We start from the raw sequence: 20,022 nt of genomic DNA, 5'->3' as shown, positions 1-20,022 counted from the left end.
TCTTGCCTAACAGAAGACACTTTTTCATCCCCTCTCTTTGTTACAGTGCAACAAATTCCCTTTATTGCCACTGCCTGATAATAGGTGCCCAGACTCCATAATGCTGTACATGTATGTTGCTTCTCCTCACCAGCATGCATCAGATTCCCAGCTTCTGCTGCAAACCCCTTCTGCGCTCAACCCAATTGTGGAATGGACACAGAGATGAGGGTCTTGCTTCTCAAATTAACCCAAACACCTTGGCTTAACCCAGGCAGTTGTGACCAGGTGCACACCTCATCCTGCAGAACACATGATGCTCCAGCACAGCCATGATTTCCACACAGCCATCAGAAGCATGGCTGTATCCTCTGGGAACAGTAGTAGAAGAGCTGTTTCATTTGAAAACTGGTCATCTTATCACAAAATTATATCAGAATATAAAATTTATCCTATTTATTTTAGGATAAATGATGGCTAGCAGGAGTCACTAAGAGCTGCATCTGATGCAGTGGGCTAACAGCTGGCTGGGGGGATGTAGAGGTGGTGTGATCCTGGTTAAGACTAGTTAGGCTAAAACTAGTTTTTCAGGACCTGCTGAAAACAGCAAGACTGTCCATTGCCTTCAGGAAGCATGGGATGCTCCTGTTCACTCTCCAGAGTTACGTTTTTCCTTAGCATTGCATGTTTTCCTCTTCTCAAAAAGATACATGGGACCAGCCCAGTGAATGTTTGATAGGCCCCTGCACACAGCTCTGTAATGAACACAGTTAGGTGGTGGGCTGTGTTACTCCAGTGTCCCGCACAAAGACTTTGGAAAGTTTAGGGCAGGGGCTGTTTTTAATGTAGGCCAGTAATCCCTGTAGGTTTAAACCGATCCCATGCTCAGTAACCAGGGAGATTTACTGATGGACACAGAAAAATAGTAATGGTTCAGCAGAGAGTTCTGATTTTGGGGAGGGGAAAAAATACCATCCATCAGAGGACAAAGATTTAGGGCTGATGCTGTCTTATCTGAGACCAGGTGATGCAGCCAATCTCCATATCTCTTCATCTGGCCTGTTCCCAGCTCTGGTTGTTTGCAGCATGCTTTCTATAGGATTTCTTCTTTAATCTTCCTGATGTTTTTCATCATCCAGCTACTTCCTGTGTGTTTGTTGCCTTAATTTCTTCCCACTTGCCTCTTATCCCTCTTCCTCCTCTGTGCCTTCTCTGCTCCTTTTTTCTCCCTTAGTGGTGTGCCTATTGTCCCAGCCTTAATGGACATCAGAGAGGTAAAGGATTGGATGTCCTTTTTGAAACACGATAACCTTACCAGTGTCAGTGAATATTTATACATCTCCAGGCTGTAGGCAGCCCTGGGGAGAAAGAGCATCTCTCCATTATCGGTGGTGGGTCTGTGTGCCAAATTTGAACAGAGCTAACTGCTTTGGTTCAATAATATCCTGCAGCAGCAGATTTTACAGGTTAATTCCAAGCCACTATGAAGAGTCACACCTTTTTGTGCTGCATGTTCATTGGCCTTTGATTCCCCTACTTTCCCAAGTCCTGGAGCAGCAGCACTGCTGTTATTTTTCAGGTAATTTTGGTGCCCATTTCTTGATTCCTTCTTGCCATGCCATTCTTCCCAGTCCAAATTATTCCAATCATTTTACTCTTGTGATTTTTCATTTCATTTCATTGCATTGCAGTCTTTATGTCCAGGTTTGACCTACAGCATGTTTCATAAAAGTCACATAGCATATCTGTGGTGAAGCATTTCCATCTGTAGACAGGTGTAAGAGCCAGGAAAGCAAATGACAGGTCTTTGCAGAGAGGAGCTGGTGCTGTGCTCTTGTTGCTTCTCTTCCCTTCAGGAGGCTGAAGGAGGTGGTGGGGCTAGTGTAAGAAAACTGTCTGCCCAGTGCTCACCCCTCTCTTTCTTCTCTGGCTTGGTCTGATGGGGTGCTGACACCCCTTGCCTCATCATACTCAGCAGCTGAGGTGGAAAGATCTGTTGGAGATCTGATGCAAAGTTGTTAATGAGGATGTGCAGAAGACATCTCATTCAGTGAACTGGGAATTGGATAAAATTAGGAATTTTCCCAAAGCCCAAGTGATGTCATGGACAAATGGCTGGGAAGAGCTGTTTCTTTTAAGTTGTTGGAGTGGGGTGGTCACTACCTCTGTATAATTTTCCAGAGTAGACTTTCAATACATGAATAATCATGAAACACAGGGAGCAGATGTTGTAGGTGAATTAGACTCAACAAAGACAGGTGAGAAGTGAAGCTGAACTGACATCTCCGTCTCCTAACGTGTGCGAGAGGTGACAGCAAAGTCTGAGATCTTCTGTTATAAGATCAGAAGAACATCTGAGGCCAAGAATGAAGATTAGGGCTTGGGACATCTCTTCCATCAGCAGATTTTGCTTAGTGCAACCAGTTATTTTGATTTCTTAATCCAAAAGTAAAGCCTTCTGGCATTGAGCTTGTGGGATGACAAATGAACAAATAATTCAGTGCAGTGAATTCACAGTCAGCTTTAACAGATTCACCACTAACAAACACAGTGTGGTTTTCTGTGTAGGTGAAGACAAAGAAGATGAAGTATGTGGGTACCTGTTGTCTTTGCACTCTTGCTGACAATACATAAGCCTAAGTGGATCAAACAGGAACAATACTCATTGCTAAGAGACCTATATAAGCATTTCTAACTTCTCTCTCTTCCTTTCTCTTTACCCCCCCAGGACTTTAATCTTTTATATGAAGAAGCAAAGTATTACCAGCTGCAGTCAATGATTAAGGAACTTGAGCGATGGAAACAAGAGAAAGAACAAATGAAATGTTTCCAGCCTTATGAGTGCTTGGTTGTAAGAGTGACTCCAGATTTGGGGGAGAGAATTGCATTGAGTGGGGAGAAAGCTTTAATAGAAGAGATCTTCCCAGAGACTGGGGATATCATGTGCAACTCTGTGAATGCTGGCTGGAACCAGGACCCTACCCACGTTATTAGGTTTCCTTTGAATGGATATTGCGGGTTGAACTCAGTGCAGGTAATGTAATGGCCTTTCAATGCTGGCTCATCTATTTGTTGAGGTGTTTTTTTTAGTATTTCTTGTTCAATTATGTGCAAATTATTTACTTCTGCCCACTTACTTTCAGTGCTTAAACTGCAAGGAGATATTTTCTGCCTGGTGAGATCACAGCCTTTCAGATTTTCCTGTTTAAGCAGAAAAACAGATTTAGATTTTGTGTGTGTTAGTGCCATGCTGGTCTCATAATGGTGTTGTACTGACAAATGCTAATTTTTTCATCAATGTATAGCCTGCAGCAAGGTTGTTCTTTTTTTTTTCTCCAAAGTGCCCCCCCAGGAAAAAAGAGAGTTCCAAAAACTAAAAAAACATCTCCACACCGTTTTATAGAAAATGCAACAATGTGTAAATGCATAATTTATATCTTACTCATAATTAAATGATGGTGCCTGTGGGATGGACTTAAAAATATTTCATTTTATACTCAGAGTTTTGCCATTAGGCTTAAAATTAAACATATGAAACAAAAGAAGATAACTGGACAGATAGGTAGATGGTAGCAGAAATAAATTTGTGGCTTGTGTTTAGGCAGCACCCTTATGGACAAGAAATGCCATTTCACAAGGGATCACCACCACTGTGGCCAAGGCCTTGGTGTTGTAGTTGTCCTTGGGCTGCAGAGAAAGAATGGCGTTGGTGGTACCGTTAACTTACTTAATAAGGGCAAGACAGCTCTCTGTTTTTGCATGTGTGCCTTTAAAATATGCTGCAAATACTGTGGAAATGAAATCAACCTGTGGGGAATATTTCTGAAGTTACTGTCCCTTGTAGATGGGCTGTGGCTGCAGATGTTAACTGGGATGTGGGAAATGCTTTAATGGCCTTGATAAACTTCCCTGTGGTCAAATACCCACAGAAGAGCTGGCCCATGGGACTGGCTGGACAGACTGTAAAGACCAGTAAAGGTGGATGCAGTCGTTTTAACAATGTGCATTTGACACTGATACCTCAGCTCACCTGGCTGAGCACTTGGGTCTGGATTAGCCAAAGTGATGTGCAGTCAAAGTTGAATACTAATTACTATTAATATTTGAATGTGCTTTGAATTCAGTAAAAATTCAGACAGAATCAAAGAGTCTCTTCACAAGTTCATGTTGTGAAAAAAAATTGTCAGCTTACAGTATAAATAATAATAATAAATTACATCATTTTACTAAATTACATGATTTTACTATATAGTTAATAGAAAGTGTTTTCAAACACTTTCTGCAAAATGATGCATTTCTGAGACCAAAGGCTGATGAAATCAGCAGCTAATTATTATTGGCTCTATGGGACTCTGGTCAGCACAGAGGTGCTTGCCCCTTCCCTTCCCAGGGTATTTTGGCAAAAGAGTATTAAGCCATAAAGCTGGAAATACAGGGAAGCAAATGCACTGATTAAGGGAAATGGGTTAGGAGGGGGAAGTGGGTGGAAGAGCAGAATCACTTCCAAAGAAGTTCAAAGAGTAAACAGTAAGTCTTCCTGCTGCTTGCTCAGGTACAGCACTTTTGCCTCCCTGTGCCCTGCTGAATATATTTTGTGGCAAAATTGCAATATTTTTAAATTCTTCCTATCTTTGGAAGGTATTTTCATTAAATGTTTTGTGTCAAGAGCTGTGCATATCAAGCAAAGAATGTTAACACTGAGTAGGTTGTGGTAGCCAAAAATATAACAGTAGCTCTTAATTTAATGTCCATTTGTTATTACTTACAGGTATAGAGTTTTCTTAAGACTGACAATTTTTTCAAGTCCTGGTTCTGGTGAGATACATGAGCTTACCTTAGAGAAAATGCTGTGATGCTTGTTTATGTTGAACACCGAGTCTTCATAATTAAGAATATATTTGTTAGCATTCTGCAAAGTTTAAATGAGAAGCGTTAAGTGCTTCACCAATCATAAATCCTCTTGTAATGTGTATGTGCCCCATACATAGGAGAATCACAGCTAATGGTCACTTTTTACATACTTTCTCTGGAGGTTTACAGGACAAATTCCAATTTGATTCACAGACACTAATTTCCCTCTGTATCTTACCATTTTTAGAAAGTAATGTGCATAGAACCAAATGCAGTAAATGGCATTTAAAACTGTTCATGTTCAACATGTGCATGCACCAGCACATACAAACCAGTGCTCAGCACACATGGAAGCAGCATTTAGGAGCCTTTCTCCACAGACCTGAGTTCAACCTCATCAAAGTTACACTTAAAACTCTACAATATTTAAGCATTCTCTGCATTGTTTATGGGATTTGGCCTGGTTTGTTTCTTGCTGAGAAACTGGATGGTACCAAGGTTTTTAAGGCTAGATGATAGCCTGCAGTCTATTCCTTTGAGCACTTAGGTAGCAAAACCAAATCAAGTTTCTTATGGTGTTCTAAGTTGTAATGTACCTGGACTGTGTGTTTGCAGAGAGCTGGCTTAAGGGAGTCCTATGTTAACAGGCAGCCTTCCATAGCTTTGAATGGAGGCAAGCCAAGGGCACCTCTGCACTTGGTTTGTCTTACAAGCAATTTGATTTGAAAAAGTTTTTATCAAGGATTTTGAAGTCATGTCTCTCTCTGAAACCTTACCCCTCAGTCCCCTGGTTTGCTATCCAGGTAGATGGAAGCAGCCTCCTTTCCTGTAGCTGGGTTGCCTCTCGTCTTCATTTTGCCAGCTCTAGGAACGTAATATAGTCAAAATACTCTCCAGCCTGTGGAACAGCAGTCTGATCACAGAATCACAGAATCCCAAGGGTTGGAAGGGACCACAAAAGATCATCTAGTCCAACCCCCCTGCAAGAGCAGGGTAACCTAGAGTACATCACACAGGAACTTGTCCAGGTGGGCCTTGAATATCTCCAATGTAGGAGACTCCACAACCCCCTGGGCAACCTGTTCCAGTGCTCTGTCACTCTCATAGTAAAGAAGTTCTTCCTGATGTTAAAGTAGAACCTCCTATGCTCCAGTTTACACCCATTGCCCCTTGTCCTATCACTACATATCACTGAAACAAAACTAGCTCCATCATCCTGACACCCACCCTTTACATATTTGTAAACACTGATGAGGTCACCCTTCAGTCTCCTCCAAGCTAAAGAGACCCAGCTCCCTCAGCCTCTCCTCATAAGGGAGGTGTTCCACTCCCTTCATCATCTTTGTGGCTCTGCGCAGGACTCTTTCAAGCAATTCCCTGTCCTTCTTGAACTGAGGGCTCCAGAACTGGACGCAATATTCCAGATGCGGCCTCACCAAGGCAGAGTAGAGGGGGAGGAGAACCTCTCTTGCCCTACTAACCACACCCTTTCTAATGCACCCTAGGATGCCATTTGCCTTCTTGGCCACAAGGGCACATTGCTGGCTCATGGTCATCCTCCTTTCTACCAGGAACCCCAGGTCCCTTTCCCCTTCACTCCTTTCCAGCAGGTCAACCCCCAACCTGTACTGGTACATGGGGTTGTTCTTCCCCAGATGCAAGACTCTACACTTGTTCTTGTTGAATTTCATCAAGTTTCTCCCTGCCCAACTCTCCAGCCTGTCCAGGTCTCGCTGAATAGCAACACAGCCTTCTGGTGTGTCAGCCACTCCTCCCAATTTAGTGTCATCAGAGAACTTGCTGAGGGTACACTTGGTTCCCTCATCCAGGTCGTTGATGAAAATTTTGAACAGCATTGGTCCCAGCACCGACTCCTGAGGGACTCCACTAGTCACAGACCTCCAGCTAGATTCCGCCCCATTGACCACAACTCTCTGCCTTCTTCCTTTCAACCAGTTCTTGATCCACCTCACTACCTTATTGTCAAGCCCACACTTTCTTAGCTTATCTATGAGAATGCTGTGGGAGACCGTTACTTCCTCATAGAAGGCTGTAAGGTTGGTCAAACATGACTTCCCCCTGGTAAAACCATGTTGGCTGCTCTTAATGACCCCCTCAGCCTTGATATGCCTAGAGATGGAGTCAAGAATAAGTCATTCCATCACCTTTCCAGGGATGGAGGTAAGGCTGACCGATCTATAATTACCCAGATCCTCCTTCTTGCCCTTCTTATATGACCCTAAGTTAAGGGAACAGCACCACTCATTGTCCTAAATCACTTCCCAGCATTTTGCCTAAGCTCAGCATAGAATTTGATTTATAATTCTTCTGTTAACAAAAACACAGACAAGACTCCCGTGACACTGCTTCAGAACAGCAACATGCAATAATTTATGCTCCCCCAACAGTTACCCTTCAAGTGCTTGCATAAGAGAAATTCCATAGTATGCTTCAGGTATTCCTAATACCTAAAACTCAGAAAAACTACATTGAAAAAGGAGCCCAGCCAACAGGTATGGGGAAAACATCTGTGAATACACTGTCATCATCTCACTGTCCCTGTTAAAATTTCTCAGATCTGCCCAGGAGAGGCGAGTTACCGGCCTGCTGAGGAGCTCAGTGAAAGGCAGTACTTTTGGGGCATCTTTATAATCAAAATATAAAAAATTTAAAAGCACTCACAAACAACAGTGTTGGTAACAGCTGAAATGTCTTTACATACTGAAAGCTTTTGGTCACTATCAAAGTAGACCAGACTCAAACTGGAATACAATTGAAAAGCTTTGGTAATTAGTATTTTCCTCATCCCTGGAGGTTTTCATACAGTTTCAAACTGCTTCTTTAAATACTTTTAAAGTATTATTGTCTTACAAAGAATGTCTCTGCACATTTTAGAAACCTTAGCTCTGTCAGTTGGTCTCCCTAAGATGCTTGGAGTTCAGTGTGACACAGAAGAAACTTCTGAGCAAACCAGCTGCAGGTGCTGCCTGCTGCCCCCCAAGCTTTTATAGACAAAGGATTTCAAACCTAAAACCACATGTGCATGCACTAGGGACAAAGAGAACTCAACATATAGACCTGATTAAAAAAGCCCTGTACATCTAAATCTATAGGTTACATACACACAGGACTATCACCAAGACCCAGAAAATGTCTACATGAAGGTAGCCTCACCGTAACCTGCAATGTCCAAGTATCCATGCTCCATAAATGGCCTGATTTGAGTCCTGACTACATGACTGCCCTTCAGACACCAAATGAATAAATCTGCAGAGTATGAATTAATCTCAGCAACCACTGAATTCAGCTGACAACAAAAGGATTTTTAGCAAACTGGTTTAATTAGATACCTTTAGAACAAGCTTTACACTGTTCAAGTTAAGTAAGCTGAATTCCATCCCAAGCCTTTCATCTTAGGTCAGCAGTCTGGCTAAAGTACACCTGTCCAAGCCCAAGGAAAGAGTGAAGTGAAGGAAAACAGACAAAATATTCTTCTACTGGAGATATCAAGCAAATATACAGACATTTTTAATTTTTAAACTATATTTACATTTATAATGTAGGTTATTGCTTTGCATTTCACCACAGCATACACTAACGAGGCACTGAAGGTAGTAAATCTTGCTTTCCATAGACCTTCTTTTCCTTCTTTTGTTTTTAAACACTGCCAATCTGCATTTGTTTAAATAAATAAATAAATGTACAAGAGTTGCTATCAGTGTCAGGGAAGATAAGGAAAAGCGATTAACTGCTCAAAAAACATTGTCTTTGATGAGAAACTCAGTTGTGGCAAAAGAAGCAACTCTTGAAAGGCCAGTTGAGCAATGGGTGGAAGTTTCCAAAGCCTGAGCCAAGGGTTTACAGCAAGGCTATAAAGAAGTTTGACTAGTAGGGTGCCGATACTAAAATATGTCAGGTAACGCAGAAAAAGCAACCAATTCTGCTGCATGTTTCTGAGCTCATAATTAGCAGAGCTAGTGCTGAATGTAAAACAAAGCCACATGAACATGAGCAGGCAGTGTGCGCTTGCAGCCCAGAAAGCCAACCGTATTCTGGGCTGCATCAAAAGAAGCGTGACCAACAAGTCAACGGAGGTGATTCTGCCCCTCTACTGAAACAAGGGGAACACAAAATCACAAAATGGAATATATCAACCTTTAGAATTAGTTTTAAGCAATGTTAAGTTTGATGGCTTTGTAACAGTAGCAATGGAAATTTACTGAGGTGCATGGTACATAGAAAAAAAAGAAGAGAACATACTGGCACAAGATAAATCGTTACAGTTGATGTAGTTTTAAGAAAAGCAGTCTAGAAGAACATGGCAGGTGTCCAGGATGGGCTGCAGTTAAACTAACTGATAAGTAGGAGGATAGGAGGATTATTATGTCTCTGGTGCTAATGAACCAATTAAACTGCTGTAAGCATCTACTGTGTGCTTCAAAGGCTGCCAGAAGTGATGAAGATTGTTGGAAGAAGTAAACGACCCTCAGAGACCACAACCACATTTTTGTATGCATGCGGGGAGCTTTCTGGAAAATGATGTAATCCATACGTAACCTCATGAATATGTATGTATGCCCAGGGACTATATAAGGATGGCTTGTGTTCCCCGTCTCCCAGCGCCACAATCATAGAATCATAGAATCATAGAATAGTTAGGGTTGGAAAGGACCTTAAGATCATCTAGTTCCAACCCCCCTGCCATGGGTAGGGACACCTCACACTAAACCATATCACCCAAGGCTTCATCCAACCTGGCCTTGAACACTTCCAGGGATGGAGCATTCACAACTTCCCTGGGCAACCCATTCCAGTACCTCAAAACCCTCACAGTAAAGAATTTCTTCCTTATATCAAATCTAAACCTCTGCTGTTTAAGTTTCAACCCGTTACCCCTTGTCCTATCACTACAATCCCTAATGAATAGTCCCTCACCAGCATCCCTGTAGGCCCCCTTCAAATACTGGAGGGCTGCTATGAGGTCTCCATGCAGCCTTCTCTTCTCCAGTCTGAACAGCCCCAACTTTCTCAGCCTGTCTTCATATGGGAGGTGCTCCAGTCCCCTGATCATCCTCATGGCCCTCCTCTGGACTTGTTCTAACAGTTCCATGTCCTTTTTATGTTGAGGGCACCAGGACTGCACACAATACTCCAAGTGAGGTCTCACAAGAGCAGAGTAGAGGGGCAGGATCACCTCCTTCGACCTGCTGGTCACGCTTCTTTTGATGCAGCCCAGAATACGGTTGGCTTTCTGGGCTGTATGATGTCTTACTTCTCTTTCCCTCTCAAACTTCTGTTTTCCTCTTTGAGGTGGAAAAGGTGTTAGTGTACACACCCCATTTCTGTCCTACAGGCAGCATGCAGCCCAGATATGAGAGTTGTAAGCATCTTAAATATATCTTGATAACTTACCCTTCCACCCCTTCTTTTAATCTCCTAAGGTTCACTTTTCTTCCATACACTGGTGTGCTTTTTTGATCTTTTGGTTCCCATGGATCAAAACCAACAAACACTGCTGCTGTGGTTTGCATTGCACCACAGTACCACCTTGGATACAGTTGTCCTTTGGAACTCAGTTACCCTTAATAAAGGCTCCAAACTGATGTTTCTGGATAAGGCAAAGCCAATGCAGAGGCCAAGGAAAGGGTGCGCTAAAAAATGCACCATGGCCTCACATGGGTCTCTGTCAGGGCAGCAGTGTGGTGTGCAGATCTTTAACAGTCAGCTTGGGCCTTGAAACGTAAGACTTTTCAGTACTACTGCAGTAGGTGTAACTGCTGCAGTGCTCACAGGGCTAGTAAAACCAAAAAAGAAATAAAGTTTTACTGTAATGTAAACCTGTGAAAGCATATGTGTTTCCTCTGTCTGAAGGTGGGTCTATTGCTTAGATGCTTCTCTAGGTTGAGTGATCCAGAGATGCAGTGGCTACCCCATCCCTGACTGTTCAAGACCAGGTTGGACGGGCCTTTGAGTAACTTGGTCTAGTGGAAGGTGTCCCTGCCCATAGCAGAGGGTTGGAACTAGATGAGCTTTAAGGTCCCTTCCAACCCAAACTAGTCTGTGATTCCATAATCAAGTTTTAAAATGGTTTAATCCCTTTTCTGTCCCTAGTATGTCACTGTGGGCAGCAGACAGCTGTCACATGGGGATGCTGGTGTCACCAAGTTCATCAGGTTTAATCAATCATCAGGTTCAGTTCCCAGCACAGTGGCCTGTGTGCTATAGCAATAGAAGCGGTGCCTTGGGCGAGACCAGTACAGGCTGCTCCCCTTGATGGCATTTACCAGTAGAGGAACCATTTTTCCAGGCTGCTGCCCTGGACCCGGGAGATCTCCTCCAGTAGATCTGTCATTGTGGATCTGCTGAAGGTGGACCTGGCAACTGCTCTGTGAAAAGTCTGTGTGCGTCCTGCATTGCTGGGAAGCCATATATTAACATGCTCATACATGTGAAAACACAGCCCTGATCCTGTTGCCGAGATCACTGTATCCTAGGGTAATGTGCTGTGTGACAGACTCAGAAATTAAAGTTGCTTCTGGGTTCCTTATATTCATGCATCTAAATTGCACCAACTTCTCTTTAGAAGGAGAAAGAAAAAATATGTATTTGGGCAATATAAATTAATCGCTTTCTTGGGCTGGAATGTTTCCTGGTTGCCCATGTCTTGGCTCTGCATCCTGTCCCAGCCATGCTCTACATGCACACGCAGCAGCACTCCCTTCTGGTGAGGGAAAATCACGGCTATGATGTCCGTGGAGATCTGGTGGAAGTGTCACTCAGCCTCCTAAGACATTATCATCTGCCAAGGAAGAGCCGAGAAATGTTTTCAGCCCCTTTCTGTAAGCCTGTTCATATTACTAATGAGTAGTGGATGCTTTTTATTACGACATAAATCCGATGTTGCTTTCTATAAGCAGTAAGAGAGAGTATCAATATCACCACAGTCCAGTATTTTACTATATAATGTACTAAACTGTTCTGCAGAGTGCTTGTTTGATTAATTTTTGTCTTCTGCAGATGCTTGCTGAGATCAAGACTTTAATCACATTTAACAATAACTCACAGAATTATAGCTGAATAATATTCATTCAATGAGAACTCAAAAGACTAAATCCATCATTTAGATCTGATCTTCCTGAATGCTTTTATCACTAAAATTTGCTAAATATTAATCTGATTTCCCCCCCCCCCCCCATTGCAGGTGCTTGAAAGATTATTTCGGAAGGGATTTAATGTGGCAGCTTCATGCGGTGGTGGGGTGGATTCCTCTCAGTTCAGTGAATACGTGCTGTGTCGTGAGGACAGACGACCACAACCAACCCCAACAATCAGAATAAAACAGGAGCCCCTGGACTAGACCTTACCCCTACTTCTTTGTAACCATAGAAGTGTTTAATAGTCCCTTATATGAAACACTAAGGATTTGCAAAACAGTATTAGCAAACAGGTTTTGACTTTAAGTTGCCAGTTAGTGGTATTCTGAACCACCTGTCACATAGCCAGCCATGACATGCATTTGAAAAACCAGTTGTGTTTTTCATGATGGAATTCTTGAGCATACTCAGCATACCAGGCCTGCAGGGAGCATACTTTGGGCTGAACAGATGTGGTGGTGGAAAAGACAAAGCTTCATCAACCCCTGACCATAGGTTGGACTTCTGAAAGAGCAGTTAATGCAATTTGAATAGATCTGCAGGAGAAGCAGTTCTGACAGCCTTTCCAGCCGTATCCCAATGCTGTGATGCATGGAAGCAGGATCCTCCAAGAGGAAGATGGTTCCCTAAAAACTGCACTGAGTATCTTCCCTGACTGCTGCACCTCCTTCATATCAAATGTGGTTTACACCTCCATACATGACATGACACTTCCGTGATTGTACTTGCTTGTACTAGCAAATGGCTTATTTTTATACTATATTTCCAATGGAAACATCTCCCTGTGGACAGACTCTAGAAACTGAAAAGGACCGATTTATAGTCAACTGGTGCTCTGTACTAAAAAACCCCACACAAAACAACATGACAACAAAATTGACAAGGCCAATTATGGCAATGTTTGCAAAAGTAGGGATCTGGAAGCACAAAATAAAATGCCAGCTGCCATCCCATGGGGGTCACATACCCAACATGGAGCTATAGTTCTCTTAAAGCCAATCTTGTTTTGACTCAGAAACTGTTAAGCAGCATGGTTCTGCCAAGCAAGCTCTGACACCCCTTGTTAATCATTTACTAACCATGTTGTAAGCCCATGTTTGGACAAGCCTATTCTTTATGAGTCTGGAATTTTGCAAAATGATGTTAAAACCCTCTATACTGCCAGTGTCTGATGAAAGTTGGACATGCTTGTTTAGATTGGTTTCCCTCTATTATTTTAAACTATTATTAAAATACAGTTTGGTAGCTGCCCTCTACCTGTAATTTTGTCTATTGAAACAGGCTGTCTGCAGGAGGTAACTGACTGCTCCTTCCATGCATTGGTATCGACTCTGACTAGCAGGGCTTCCTAACTCAGGAGACAGCACTAGGTTTGCAGGTACAAGGTTATAAATAGCATTCTGCTAAATCCTGTTGATTGCTGTTTGGCATGATTGGGTTGTCAGTAGCTAATTCATGTGTTAATCACAGTTTAATTTCTCCCACATTAATTTATAGAATACTGTTGTAGATGCTGAATTTTAATGAAACTCTTTATATGCATAAATACGGCATAAACAAGGGACAGAGTATGAAGTGGTCAACAGTTCCTTAATGCCAATTGATTACAATCAGACAAAGTTAAAAAATCATATTTACAACTAATATTTTCAAAAGCAATGAGCTGTAGTGACTGCCCAAGGCATAATCTAGGCAGGGGTCTAATTTTTTGAAGAGGGCTGGATACCTGTTCATGGAAAATCAGACCTCTGCAGGTTTCCTCACCTTGGTTACCCAACTCGGCAATCTTGTAGCTGGTCAGTGTTGGCCTGCTAACTTAGCAGAACAGTTGAGCACATCTGTCTACTTCAAAAGAGTTGTAAAGTTATTTTATTTTGTGGTTTTATACTTGTATGACATTCTAAAGTTGCTATGCATTGCCATATTTGAATATATGGCATACCATTCACCTTTGTAAGATATCTGTATATTATACATTTAATATTGTAAAGAACTTAACGTATAATTGTCATGTATTTGTGTATGCACATTTCTTTTACAGTAATTCATGTCATAAACATTTCTGTAAAGTAAATGATCAAAAATAAGCAAGTAGGGTGGAACACTCACTGTATCTCCCATGTTGTTTGATAGACATGAAAGTTTTTGATTGCATCTCCTCTGGCCTTTTGCTCCATTCAGCTCAATGTAGCCATGTCTTACAAAGAGAAAAAAAAAGTGTTTTATTTATTACTTTCATACATTAAGTTCACTTTGAGTTCAGAGTATCCTTAAGTAAGCCGTTTAGCTTCTTGTTTTAATCCTACATGTGCTTATGTCCTGCCCTCCTGGACAGGGAGGTTTATGGTTGGTTGTTTTTTCTTCAGATTAGAGTTTTTTACTGTATGTTTTTTTAGAGCTCAATAAAGCATCTCCGGTGCTTCAGGCAGCTTGTTAAGGTGGCATTGGAAAGGGTTCCAGGATGTGCCAGCCAAGTTAAATGTGAACTTCAGATGGAAAGTTTGAGCCATGGCATCACAGCGTTGACTGCAAAATAGCACTAAGGCAAGGAAGATGTGGAAACAATCACTCGGTTAGAAGAAATATGCCTTTAAAAAAAAAAGTTAAGCTAAGACATGTTCTTTTAGTTAGTAACTTCAGGTCACTTATTTAAAGTTTATTACAGTTTCATTTATAACTTTTTTACTTATTTCCCTATATGTTTAGGCAGCAATGGCAGCAAAAACTGATTTGAATTCTTACTTCTGGCCTTAAACCATAGCAACATAACTTAATTAAGAACATTGCTCAGAATCACTAGGATGGATTTTAGAACACCCCAGCAAGCCCAGTGAAGGCTAAGGAAAAAAAAAAAAAGGCCAAAAAGCAAATGTAGCCGGGGTTCTCACCCAATTCGACTGCACAAAATGGTTCTGATTCTCTGTTGCCGAGCACTGAACCTGTGCTGTGGCTGGAAGAACTCGAGTCTTCACTAAGACTTCCCGTACATTTCCCACTGCTATGCTCTAGAGCCTTGGAAGGAAAGAGAGAGGGAAAATGTTCTGTTGTGCTTCTTGGACTGATGGCTTTTGAGAAAGCAACTACTGAGTGCATTTCATTCACTGTATTAACAGCATCAACGTTTGATGACTATTTTATTAGATGTTTGACAAAGGATAAGGATAAGCACAACAAAACATTGAAGTATTTGGGTTTATTTCTTTGTGGGCATTCTGTTAATATTTTAATGCTAAACGTTTCTGAACAATGCTCAAGAATGACAAGACTGTGAAATTCCTGTTTGATAAATTAACACTGTATGTCACTCAATGTGTTACTTTTAGTAAATTTTTATTTCTTTACAAAATAAATACAAATAAGAGTATGTTTTCACACAAATTAGGGGTATTTACGAGTATGTACATAAATCATCAAAATAACGTAATTCTAATAAACACAAGGCCTTTATAAACAATATGTACAAATTATCAATACATTTAAAACATAATTTTACACTTCCTGGCCTTAAATACCTTATGAATAATCTTTTGGCTAAGCAGCAGCAGTATAAATTTTCTTCTGCTTTTCATAAACCTTAAAAAAAATAAAACTTTTGGGTTTAAAACTATTGGACAAATAGTTTTATTTGTGCTTTTGCTATGGTTATCTCATCCAAAAAAAAAAATTGATTCAAAAAATTGGCAAGATAAAAAAGCAAATTTCTCCCTTCCATGGTTACTGCTAATACTGTTATGTTTGAAGTATAACTTGTGCCCACGTATCTGCTTAATACTGTTAGCCAATACCTATTTAAAAGACTCACACTAATGTCACTTGGCTTTGGTGTGGGCCTCCTAAATCCCAATTCAGCAAAGCATTTAAAAAGCATTCATCCCACCTTTAAGTATTTACAGCTACTCATTATGTAGTCATGTGCTTGTTCATGAGCCCCTCTTGACAGTAGTCCTCAGGTCCAGTTGTCCAAGGCCAGGGCATGGCCAGGCCCCTGGCACTGCAGCACTGGAGCTTGCCTGATCCTCCACTAGTGGAACTGGGCCCCAAAACTTCCATTACAGTGACTTTAAAATACATATAGAATACTCTATAATCTTCACTGAATTATATTCTCTTTTAAAACCACCATTAAATCATACACTATAATAAATAATTTTTTTTTCTTAGAAAATAAAACCCAAATTTGATTTGTGTTACTAACCAGTTACTACAAATGAGCAAAAGGTTGAGAAGATTTTAGAAAACAACTGGAAGCTAGTCAAGGTAACTCAGCTAAGACCCAAACACACAGATTTCATACACTTAGGATGTGGTTCGGCAAATGGCTCAGAAGAAATGAGCTGTGCAGTAAAAGCAGAAATCTTAACTATATAAAATTTGTGAGAGTGTGCAGTGGCTATTCTGTTAGCTGTGCAAAAAAATTGCAATTATAACTAATCTAAAATAACAACAGGTATCACCATGGTTAGCAGAAACAGTGCTAGTGAAACTAAAAAGTACACAAACCTAGTACCATTCATGAACATACAGGTTAACACCACAGTTAGGTCTTAATCCTGTGAACATGTCCCAGTCCTCCTTATGCAGATAGTTGTGGTGAGCCATCACAGCAGCCTTGCCAGTCAATGCCGTTCACTGCAGCTGAAGTGGCCAAATGGAGCAAGACTTTGATGTTGGTTGTATCTCTGTATTTAATATTTTAAAACCTTTTGCACATTTTTTGTGTGTTTTTAATATTTTTTAACATAAAGGGAATTATTGCATATGTCTGACAATTTTACAAAACAAAATTACTGGAACAGTGACTTCTGAAAAAAATAGAAGGCACATTAAAATGACAGCTTTTCAATGCAAGTTGAGCTTCTGTATGGAGAATTCAGTACAATTCTTGGCTTTATTTAAGCAGAGCTCGGTAGAGCAGGAGAGAATGGCTTGTTTCTCTTTCCTGTTCCATGTAGAAGATGAAGTCCCTGAGGTTTACGCGAGTTATTTTCTGTCGTGCATACTGCCGGGATGAAGGAGTGCCCAAGCCAGCCCGACCTCTGCCAGACATACCAAGACCCTGCAAAGAGAACACAGCAAAGTGAAAAGCCCTGCAAAGGGAAAGAGTTTCCTTGTACTCTCAGGTTTACAGCTACTGACTGCTGGATCATTTGAAACATTTTAAATGTATTATTATGAGTTTAATTCTGAAAGTATTACATAAGATTTCCTTTTTTTTTTCCTATTCTTCTTAGTCTTACCAAGTTATCCTGAGTAAAGAAACTCAATTTAAAACACATGAGGCTAGACCTTGGTTCATTTACAACTGGGGACAAGTATGTCTGACTAATTTTCCTGCTATACTCATGTTAACCATAGACTTATCTGACCAGTTTAATTTCAGGAACCTATTTAGGACAAAACTATTTGCATCAGATAAAGCCATCTTCAGTACATCAAATGTGTGCAGCATCCTACTCCACATCCTGGGTCTAGGACTGGAAAAAGGTGAGTGGTATATCAGGATGCTGCTACTGCAATAACCTCTGCAGCTGTGAGTCCCATGGGAACCCCGAGTCTCTCCTCTGAATCTACTGAAGAGAAAGGCTCATTGTGGGGAAATAGTGAGCAACCTTGCCCCAGCACACAACCAATGCTCAGCTGAGAGGCAGAAAAATTAAACAGAAAAATCACAAGGACATTGTGTGATGATAAACTCAAATATCAGTATACTATTTTCTAAGGATATGCTAAATAATTTTTATTTTTGTTGTTTAAATTGGTTCAGGGGTACTGAATTACAGCATATCTTATACTGGCTTTCTAAATATAGAGAGAAAATGCACAAACTGGGCCTGAGAGCACTGTGCTCTATTTAGAAATTGAAAGGACAAAATTACAGACTCTGCAGTCCTGTTGAGTTTAAAACTCACACATTCAACCATTATCATCCTTAGGAGACCACTGTTTTTATTAATTTCAATTGATTTCTGGCAAAATAAATTATTTCAGAGATTAAAACCTATATTTCTAAGTTAAAAGTTTAAATTATTTTTCAAACCTTTAAGACATCTGGAAAAGTTTTCAATACTTTTGAAATCCCAAATTTACATACTGCTGCACTTAATAACCTACCTTTCCCTAGGAAATACTTATTCTAGGATCTTGATTCTAGCCATTAAAAATACAGTTCATTATCATTCTATTACTGAAAGATTGTAGGGAAACCTGTATGGTTGTCCTGGGTTCAGCTGTAACAGTTATTTTTCTCCTTCTTAGTAGCTGGGGCAGTGCTGTGTTTCGAATTTAGTCTGAGAACAATGCTGATAACACACCGATATTTTTAGTTGTTGCTAAGTATTACTTACTCTGATCAAGGACTTTTCAGTCTCTCATGCTCTGCTGGTGAGAAGGAGCACAAGAAGCTGGGAGGAAGCAGAGACAGGACACCTGACCCAAACTAGCCAAAGGGGTATTCCATATCACAGTACATCATGCCCAGTATATAACCGGCGGGCAGTCACCCAGAAGGCCCAGACTGCTGTTCAGGTTGGGCTGGGTATAGGTCATCAAGTGCTGAGCAATTGTATTGTGCATCACTTGAGTTTATTATAGTTTTTTTCCCTTCCCTTTTTAGTTTTATATTCTGTACCCTTTTTATTTCCCTTACTATTATTATTAGTGGTAGTAGTGGTGGTTTTGTCTTGTACCTTAGTTATTGGACTGTTCTTATCTCAACCCATTTGATTTACATTCTTTTGATTCTCCTTAACATCCCTCTGGGAGTGGAGGGGAGGGGGGAAGAAGGTGGGGAGTGAGCAGGTGGCTGTGTGGTTCTGATTTACTGGCTGGGCTTAAACCAAAACAGTGGTACATTGCAAGTAAGAAATAGCACTGTTTGTTGCTTTTCTCCCACCATACCAAGTCAGACTCCTTGCAGAGCTGTGCCATTCAAGGTATTTCTCCTATACCTGCCTTAGAACTCCCCAACCAAAAAGAAAAGAAGAGTAATTGTGGTGGGTGACTCCCTTCTGAGAGGAACAGAAGGGCCCATTTGTTGACCAGATCCATCCCACAGGGAAGTCTGCTGCCTACCTGGGGCTCAGATTAGAGATGTTGAAAGGAAAATCTCTGATCTGGTGCAGCCCTCTGACTACTATCCGCTGCTGGTTTTTCAGTTTGGCAGTGATGAAATTATTACAAGGAGGGCAAGGGCAATGAAGAGAGACTTCAGGGCCCTGGGATGGCTGGTTAAAGGGTCTGGAGCGCAAGTGATGTTTGCCTCCATACCTGTTATAAGCAAGGGTGAAAAGATAAATAGGAAGAGTCTGCAGATTGATGTATGGCTACGTGACTGGTGCCAAAGACAGGGATTTGGTTTTTTCAATTATGGGCTGCTGTATGAGACACCTGGTTTCCTGGTGGCAGGTGGGATACACCAGTCCCAGAGGGGGAAAAGGGTTTTGGGGCAGGAGTTAGCAGGGCTCATTAACAGGGCTTTAAACTAGATATGAAGGGGGAAGGGGAGATACCTGGGCCTGTTAGGGACAAGCCAAAGAGAAACATGCTACAGCTTGAAGGATGGTGGACTAGGGAGGACTATCAATCTATTGTTTCATTTGAGTGAAAGGATAGTTTACACCCTCTCCTGCAGGGGAAAAAGGGTACTAGGGCAAGAGTTAGCAGAGCTCACTCACAGAGCTTCAGGTTAGATTCAAAGTGCGAGGGAGTTGTAGCTGGGTTTGCACTAGTGGGGCATTGTTCTAGTATTAATGAAGACCAGAAGGCCTCCTGCCTCCCAAGGGTGCCATCAGCGTGCTCTGCTCGCTCCCTGAAATGCCTGTACACCAATGCACACAGCATGGGGAATAATCAGGAGGAGTTAGAAGTGTGTGTGCGGTCCAAAGGTTATGATCTGGTGGCAATTACAGAGACATGATGGGACAGCTCACATGACTGGAATGTGGTCATGGATGGCTATGTGCTTTTTAGGAAAGATAGGTCAGCAAAGCGAGGTGGTGGAGTTGTTCTTTATGTGAGAGAGTGACTAGAATGCATTAAG

At 41.4% G+C, this 20,022-nt stretch overlaps 2 protein-coding genes across 4 annotated transcripts in view; one reads left to right on the top strand and one right to left on the bottom strand.

Moving 5' to 3' along the window:
* LOC117438187 (BTB/POZ domain-containing protein kctd15-like) overlaps nt 1-14,825 on the top strand; it is a 55,468-nt gene extending 40,643 nt beyond the window's left edge. For all 3 annotated transcript variants that reach the window (XM_034073659.1, XM_034073661.1, XM_034073660.1), the window contains exons 4-5: nt 2,708-3,013; nt 12,032-14,825. In XM_034073659.1, the coding sequence (XP_033929550.1) occupies nt 2,708-3,013; nt 12,032-12,187 (462 nt within the window). In that variant the 3' untranslated portion in view covers nt 12,188-14,825. The remainder of the gene's footprint in view (nt 1-2,707; nt 3,014-12,031) is intronic.
* A 2,043-nt stretch (nt 14,826-16,868) lies between these two features.
* The window catches only part of LOC117438186 (transcription initiation factor TFIID subunit 4-like), a 274,292-nt gene continuing 271,138 nt past the window's right edge, over nt 16,869-20,022 (bottom strand). The window contains exon 15 of the mRNA XM_034073658.1: nt 16,869-17,040. Within this exon, the coding sequence (XP_033929549.1) occupies nt 16,873-17,040 (168 nt within the window). The 3' untranslated portion in view covers nt 16,869-16,872. The remainder of the gene's footprint in view (nt 17,041-20,022) is intronic.

The sequence above is a fragment of the Melopsittacus undulatus genome (assembly GCF_012275295.1).
Source record: "Melopsittacus undulatus isolate bMelUnd1 chromosome W unlocalized genomic scaffold, bMelUnd1.mat.Z SUPER_W_unloc_1, whole genome shotgun sequence".
Lineage (NCBI taxonomy): Eukaryota > Metazoa > Chordata > Aves > Psittaciformes > Psittaculidae > Melopsittacus > Melopsittacus undulatus.
Note: the sequence above shows the minus strand (reverse complement) of the source record. Positions and strands in the feature narration are given on the sequence as shown.